At 30.5% G+C, this 8,892-nt stretch overlaps 1 protein-coding gene across 1 annotated transcript; it reads right to left on the reverse strand.

Annotated features, from left to right (window-relative positions):
• Positions 1–541: 541 nt before the first annotated feature.
• Positions 542–1,073, reverse strand: LOC121235022 (histone H4 type VIII-like). Its single transcript, XM_041131217.1, has 2 exons — positions 1,006–1,073; positions 542–954 (listed from the first exon to the last, which is right to left on the reverse strand). Exons 1-2 carry the CDS (start codon positions 1,048–1,050, stop codon positions 739–741), a joined length of 261 nt encoding a protein of 86 aa, XP_040987151.1. The 5' UTR covers positions 1,051–1,073; the 3' UTR covers positions 542–738.
• Between the last annotated feature and the right edge of the window lie 7,819 nt (positions 1,074–8,892).

Below are 8,892 nucleotides of genomic sequence, written 5' to 3' on the forward strand. Positions count from 1 at the left end.
TTGTCCCTCCTAGGCTCAAAATGAGTCTTGTGGTTGCAAATGGGTGTTCAAGATCAAATAATGAGCCGATGGATCTCTTAAGAGGTACAAAGCCCATCTTGTTGCCAATGCGTATCATCGACAAGAGAGTGTTGACTATGGTGAGACCTATAGTCCCATGGTGAAACCTGTAAATATCATAATTATTTCATTTTTTGTTATTTCATGTGATTGGTCTATTTATTAGCTTGATGTGAAAACGCCTTTTTACATGACTTCATTGGAGAGGATCAACCTTCGAGCTTCTCTCATTCATCATTTCTGAATCATGTCTCTCTATTTCGAAAGGCTTTTTATAGCTTAAAACAAGCTCCCTGGGCCTAGTTTTCAAGACTAAGCTCCACTCTTATTGATTTGGGCTTCAGTGGACCCAAATCCAATACCTCATTATTTATCTACAAACGTGGGCTTACACTGGTGTACATGCTCATCTTTGTACATGACATGTTGATTATATGTCTGGATTCTACACTCTCTTTTTTTTTTTTTTTTTTTTGCTAAAACTAGTTTTTTTTTTTTTTTTTTTTTTGCATTGAATATTCAGAAAATTCCATTCGAAGGTTGATTTACAAGGACCACAACCAGAATACAAATCCTAGAAACCACAATTTTTCCCACCTAATTGCAAAAGAAAAAAACACGACCATCCATTTGTTTGGTTGCTTTTTCTTGACAGCAAGACTTTTTACAGCCATAAACCTAACCTTCGAACCTATACAGAGTCCTTCTCTGTCTCTTGAGTGCATGGACCACGTCCATGGCTGTCACGGTCTTCCTTTGAGCATGCTCCATGTAGGTCACAGCGTCGCGAATCACGTTCTCCAGGAAGATCTTTAGGACACCATGGGTCTCCTCGTAGATTAGGTCGCTGATTCGCTTCACACTGCCCCTGCGAGCCAACTGACGAATTGTCAACTTTGTGATTCCCTAGATGTTGTCCCAAAGAACTTTATGGTGCCGTTTTGCTTCCCCCTTGCCCAAACCCTTGTCTCCTTTTCCACGACTCGACATTTTCAAATTGCAATATAAAATCTGAACATGAGAATTTATGTTCAAGTTCAAGATATTGATCAAGAGAAAAACCTTTTTTTCTTTGCCTACACTCATTTGTGAACTCATTAAAACTCTTCAACATACACTTGCCCTTGAGGACCTGGGCCCATTACATTACTTTCTTGGAGTTAAGACCCATTACACAACTTATGGACTATTTTTGGCATGGCAAAGATACATTATTGAACTTCTACATAAAACAAGCATGTTACATGCAAAAGGCAGCTCCTCTCCTATGGCTTCTATAGATGCACTCTCTCAACCGATAGTGATCCAATCTCGGATGCTACTCTTTACCGGAGCATAGTTGGATCTCTTCAATATTAGCTTCACTCATCTTGATATCGCTTTTGCAATTGACAAAATTTTCCAGTTCATGCATTGATTGACCACAAATCAATAAAGCACCATCAAATGAATTATTCGATATCTTCGGTTAGCTATCCATCATGGGTTTCTACTATAACGATCTAATTCTAACACTTTTGTAGCTTTTTTCGCCTCTGATTGGGCTGGTTGTTTGGATGATCGTTGGTCCACCATTTGATATTGCCTCTTCCTCAGGTCAAATTCATGTCTTGGAGCTCTCGCAAGCAAAAGAACCTATGTCGCTTAAGTACGGAGGTTGAGTACAAGCCTATTGTGAATACCACCGCAGAGTTGATTTGGGTTCATTCTCTCCTCCATGAGCTAGGTGTCACTTTCTCTGTTGCCAACTCTGTGGTGCAACAATATTGGTACGATCGATCTCACTGTTAATCCACTATTTCACTATCGTACTAAACATATTCATTCACTATCACTTCGTACAAGATCATATGGCCTCCCAAGGCCTTATAGTTCGATTAAATTCATCCAATGATCAAGTTCTGGACGTCCTCACCAACCACTACCTTTAGCTCCATTTTCATTTCTACGAAAACAACCTCAAAGTTCCATTGATCTTGTAGGGGCGTGTTAGAACAAAGTTGAACCAACGTCAAACTAAGTAAAAAAACGTCAAGCAACTCTAGCTCCAAGGATAATGCAACTGATATTCAAACTCAAGTTAATCCTCCGAAGGCCAAGTCCAACAGAATCACTAGAAACAAAGTCAAGGATAGTGCACTTGAAATTCAAATTGAATGTATTTCTTATTCAATGACAAAATATAGAGATGTGAATAGATAGTATTTATCTTAATGACACCTATGTAACGAGTGTAACAACTATATTGTATTTGAATATTACAAATGATACACGGGCCACACTATGAGTGTGTGAAAGTATTTAAGAAATCCTTTGCTCTCACTCCCTTACCCACTCTCTGTTATCTCTTTCTCAATCTCAAGCTCTACTTTACACCAAGTTGATTCATTAATTAAAAACATCGACTAATGGGTTTACATTGACCACTTTTTAGAACTATAGGTTTCTTTTCTTTTCAACATACCAGGTTACTACACCAATGCATCTTGTTGCTCCCAAGATTACTTTGTGTTGAATTTTAAAGCAAAGTTTTGAATGGTTTTTAGATGTTAAAATTTTGGTAAAGATCAAGCTCCATTTTTTGGAGTTGTTTGTGGTTCCTTTCAAACACAGGTTATGCTATTTTGCATCAAGTTGATTTCAAGTTTCAAATAACATTGATTTGAATATATGAGGTTGTAATTTCCAATGGATCAAATGAGATTTGGGTTGTGGAGTTTGCGTGATAGATTCAGAACCTGATTATTGCGCAATAGATTTTGCTTGCTGAGTTTGAGTTTGAAACAATGCTAAAATATTTGGGAAATGATATTCCCACTGACAAATCCTATTGAGGATTTGTATTGATTGTCTTTTTTTAATTAATGGTTAAGGAATAGTTTTTTAATAAATTTGTAATTTAAAAAAAATGTTTGAAATTTTTTTTTACTGTCGATAGAAATTAGGGGTGTAGAACCGGATTCGAATATTCGGCCATAACCGGATTCGGGTTTTAAAAACTGGGCGGTTATCCGCCTGAAAAAACCCAAGTGATAACCGGATGTAGTACCGGATCTCCAAGTTTATTACCTTTTTTTGTATCTTTTTAAAAATTCAAAAGGCTTTTTTTATAGGCCTTTATGGTTTTTTTATATAAAATAAATAATAATACATCGACATACACAATGCATACATACTACATATTACATTGTTGTTTACATCACAATGCAAAACATCAATTTATAAATAACAAAATAAGTAATAATACATCACAACAATATCAAGATGCAACACTCAATACTATTTGTCTCTAGTATAAACTTATCCAAACTGATTGTTTTAGTTTACTTAGTAATTACTTAATCGGTGATAAATTAAGAACATATATATTATGAATCATAAATTAAGATTAACTCTAGTGGAGAATGCTATTCTAAACATTAATTTATCACAAAACTAGTGAAAAATATGCTAGAAATTTCCAGTAGTCTTGCATGGGACAATCACTCATGCATGCATTTTTTTTTTCCGAAGAGACAAGACCACATGTCCACGAGTGCCCCTGTCCCAATTTTATTAAGAAGAAACCCTTACTTATGGCGGATGAATATCGTGGAAACAATTTTATACCTGGTGAATCAAATAAACAAACAATCCAAATCTAGACCTAAAAATCAGAAATAATAACAATCGAAAGAGAAAAAACTATACATATGAACGAGCAATCCTCATATAAGGACATCATATCTTCTCCAATCTAATAATACTTTTAATAGCCAATGGTAAATCTGAAAATGAAAACCATAATCCATTATAACCCTTTGCTCCCCTACAAGCCAATCCATCTGCCGCCGCATTTGTCTCTCTATAAGAATGATTTGTAGAAAATCTAAGCCCGTCAAGTAAATGCAATATTTCATCGCATGCATTTTTTTTTTTCCGAAGAGACAAGACCACATGTCCACGAGTGCCCCTGTCCCAATTTTATTAAGAAGAAACCCTTACTTATGGCGGATGAATATCGTGGAAACAATTTTACACCTGGTGAATCAAATAAACAAACAATCCAAATCTAGACCTAAAAATCAGAAATAATAACAATCGAAAGAGAAAAAACTATACATATGAACGAGCAATCCTCATATAAGGACATCATATCTTCTCCAATCTAATAATACTTTTAATAGCCAATGGTAAATCTGAAAATGAAAACCATAATCCATTATAACCCTTTGCTCCCCTACAAGCCAATCCATCTGCCGCCGCATTTGTCTCTCTAGAAGAATGATTTGTAGAAAATCTAAGCCCGTCAAGTAATTGCAATATTTCATCCCAATAATCCTCCAAATATCACAACCCACATCTTTTTGCATGCAGCCAGTTAATTACTAACATAGAATCAACTTCAATTTCCACATCCCAAATATCCAGATCACGAACATTACGTAAACCAAATAATAAACCCAACCCTTCCGCCGCATTATTAGAATTATGGCCTGTAAAGTTTGCAAAGCTACACATAAACTCACTCTGATCATTTCGAATTACACCACTCACACTTGAAGGACCCAAATTACCCATGCATGTTAATTAATGTTGGTATATATACGACTTCGACGTGTAAGAATAAGTACTCAAGAAGTTTGTAAAAATGTGCCTTCTGAAGGCAATATATTTGTGTAACAAATAGGTTAAATCTAAGGCTGCTTAAAAAAAAAAAAAAAAAAAAAAAAAAAAAGGTACTACATGCATGCATGATTAATGTTAAGATTTTAGCAAAACCTTTATCTTAAGTTGTGGTTTTGGATATTGAGATGAGATTATCTAGTTTGGATAATAAAATGAGACGAGATAATTTGTTAAAAGTAGTGAAATAATTTGTAAATAGTAATAAATTATTTGAGTTAATATGTTTTATGAAGTTTTGAGAGAAGAGAGATAAAAAATTGTATAAAAATATATTATAAAGTTAAAACATTATTAAAATATAATTTTTATATATTATTTTTGTTTTGAGATTTGAAAAAATTAAGTTATTTTTTGTATTTTTTTTTAGATAAGACCTGATTAAGGATCTGGTTATGTAACCGGGTCTAAATGTGTAAATTTAAACCGAAAAACAGTAAAATCGGTTTGGACCGGACCGGACCGGTTGATAAAAAAATATTTTATATATAATTTTTATACAAAATTAATATTATAAAAAATATTTTTTATAAATAAGTTTTATATATAATGTATAATTATATGCGGAATTTTTATATATAATTATATATCATATATGAAATAATTTCATATTATAATTTATAAATTTTAACATAAAATGTTAATCTTAAATGTGAACATTTTTAATTTGTTTAATCATATGTTATTAATATAATTATATATAAGAAAATATTATTATAAAATAAAAGTTTAATCTTAAAAATGAAAATTTAATTGATCATATGTTATATAGCTATACTAATATATAGTTTATAACTAATACTAATATATAACTATAATAATAGTCTAATAATTTATATAGCTATACTAATATATAAGTTTATAACTAATACTAATAATCTAATATAAACTATAATTATACTTATACTAATATATAACTATGCTAATAGTCTAATATTAATACTATTATATAGTCTAATAATTTATATAGCTATACTAATATATAAGTTTATAACGAATACTAATAGTTTAATATAGACTATAGTTATACTTATAATTAATATAGTTATACTAAATGAGTAAAAGTTTATAACTAATGCTAATATATAGTTTATAACTAATACTAATATATAACTATACTAATAGTCTAATATTAATACTAGTATATAGTCTAATATATAAGTCTATAACTATTTAACTAATACTAATAGTTTAATATAGACTATAGTTATACTTATACTAATATAGTTATACTAAATCACTAAAAGTTTATAACTAATACTAATATATAACTACACTAATAGTCTAATATTAATACTATTATATAGTCTAATATATTATATAGCTATACTAATATATAAGTCTACAACTATATAACTAAAACTAAATCACTATCACTAATACTAATATATAAGTCTACAACTATTTAACTAATACCAATATTTTAATATAGACTATAGTTATACTAATATAGTTATGCTAAATCACTAAAAGTTTATAACTAATACAAATATATAGTTTATAACTAATACTAATATATAACTATAGTTACTATACTAATATTCTAATATTAATACTATTATATAGTCTAATATATTATATAGCTATACTAATATATAAATCTATAACTATTTAACTAATACTAATAGACTAATAGTTTATTATAGACTATAGTTATACTTATACTAATATAGTTATACTAAATCATTATAACTAATACTAATATATAACTATACTAATAGTCTAATATTAATAGTTAATACTATTATATAGTCTAATATATTAGATTATAGTATATTAAATCAATTTCCCAAACCATCAAAAAAAGTTTTAAGTACCATTTAAAAAAAAACACATTAAAAATATTAACTCAATAGGAAATGACACCGTTTCCCCTATAACTAAACCCTAATTCCTAAAGTCTTATTCTCCCTCCCATCTTGTTCTGCGTCATTCTCTCTCTCGTTTGCGCACGTCTCACTCTCTCGTCTGCGTCTCTGCCTCGTGGCCTCGCCCCTTCTCACTCTCTCGTCTCTCGTCTCTCAACTCTCTCGTCTGCATCTCTGCCTTACGGCCTTGTCCTTTCTCACTCTCAAGTCTCTCGTCTCTCAACTCTTTCGTCCCTCACTCTCTCTTCTCTCAAGTCTCAACTCTCTCGGCCTCACTCTGTCTCTCTGCCGAGTCTGCCCAGTGTCCTCTCAAAGGTATTTTTTTTAATTACATACTAGGCTTTTTGTGATTGAGTTTTGTGATATTGAGATTTTTGTGATTGGGTTTTGTGATATTAGGGTTTTTGAATCCAAAATTTAAGATTTTTTGTGATTGTATTTATTATTCTGTTTGTGATATTAGGGTTTTGTGATTGAGATTGTGAAATTACTTTGAAATTATGATAGATGATATTTGTGATATTAGGATTTTTTGAATTTGAAATTTACTTTGATTGGGTTTTGTGATTGGATTTGTGAAATTGTGTTTTGTGATTGAGTTTGTGAAATTACATTGATAAGGTTTTGTAATTTTTCTATTTGAATAACATCTGTCCTGTTTATTGTTTATCAATTGGGGTTGATGATTTGAATAAATAGTGAAGGCTCAACAATTAAACCATTTTTTTTTTCTTATAAACAGATTTTTAATGATAAACTGTCTATTTCATTTTAAAAAAAATTGAAAAATAGGAACGAACCGGACTAGAAATCGGTAAAATCGGAAGTACCAGTTTAGGAAAGTAACCGGTGCGTAATCTGTTTTGAAAAATGCAAAACCTATACATACCGGCTCGGTCCTAAATTTTGTCCAAAACGGGACCAAACCAGACCGGTTACACCCCTAATCGGGTCTATACTAGATCCAATTTCATCTTATTCGCTTGGGTCCAATCTAGTGAATAACCGCCCAGATTTATAAGTTCGGGACTAGACAAGAAAAAATCCAACCTAGTTGCACACCCCTAATAGAAAGAGAAATGATAGTTATAATTATGAGTGCGCAAGCGTTGTACAATCATTTTAAAAAAATTGAATATATAAGGGACCCACATGTAAAAAAATTAATTTTTTAATAGTAGACTCCATTCTTTTTCAAAGTGATTACACGATACTTACACACTTTATGACTATATGTAATATTACTCAAATAGAAATTCTCACGTGTAACATTTCTCTAATAGAAATCCTTGGTGGAATTTCTCGGTGCACGTAGCTGGTCCAAAATATTTTTATGTTCAAGCAAGTTGGCAACACCTGTTTATGTTTATTATATCATTAGCAACTTCCGAGAAAAAAAAAAAAAAAAAAGTGGGCAACACCTGACGAATTTGTCTACAGGAATGACTCATGATAGAGAATGAGCTGGGGAAGAATGGCTCAAGAAGGTTGGGGGCATAATTCAGTGTAGTTATATTTTTTTCTGCAGCAATGGGAGGTTGACATAGCCCATTGGATGATGAAACCCCCTTTTTTTTTTTTTTTTTAATGATGAAACCCTTCACACACATTTGGTTTCTAAGATAAATAATGATCCACGCAACTTTTTTTATAATATTTTTTATAACTATGTTTTAAAATAAATTTATTTATATAAAGGGATATTATTTTACAAAAATACTCATACTTTAAACATAGCTTTATAAATTATTATAAAAAGAATTGTATATCTAACATTTTCATTCCAAGATTTCTCTTATTCTTCCAAATTATTGTTTATTGTATTATTTTAGATTAAGGTCCCGTTTAAATACAGAAATTGTTTCATCTCATCTATCATTATAATTTTTTTAAATTTTTACATAAAATATAATAAACAATTCAACTTTTCCAAATCTCAAAATAATAATAATATTAAAAAATAATATTATAACAATATTTTATTCAAATCATCTAAAATCATCTAATCTCATTATGCTAAGTAAATAAAGTGAAGGTTAGAATATTAGAATTTTTCTTTAATAAAAAAAGAAGTTTTTTTCGATTTTACACTATTTATAAAACTATAACAATTTTACAAAGTACACACTCCTCTATTTTTGTGGGATGATATTCCCTAATAATGTTTAAAATTTTTAAAATATAAAAAAAGATCAATTTACCTAATAAAAATCAAGTGGGATGAAATAATAATTTGCAGCTAATTAAAATATTATATGTATTAATTGCGAGCCATCAGCCAAGTGTACATTTCAAGGAC

Source organism: Juglans microcarpa x Juglans regia, chromosome 6D (assembly GCF_004785595.1).
Source record: "Juglans microcarpa x Juglans regia isolate MS1-56 chromosome 6D, Jm3101_v1.0, whole genome shotgun sequence".
Classification (NCBI taxonomy): Eukaryota; Viridiplantae; Streptophyta; class Magnoliopsida; order Fagales; family Juglandaceae; genus Juglans; species Juglans microcarpa x Juglans regia.

Excerpts from the sequence above, each read along its gene's own strand:
- LOC121235022 (XM_041131217.1), bottom strand. The coding sequence starts at position 1,050 with ATGTCGAGTCGTGGAAAAGGAGACAAGGGTTTGGGCAAGGGGGAA. Across the intron at positions 955-1,005 it reads AGGGTTTGGGCAAGGGGGAA|TTGACAATTCGTCAGTTGGC; the intron begins GCAAAACGGCAC and ends GGAATCACAAAG.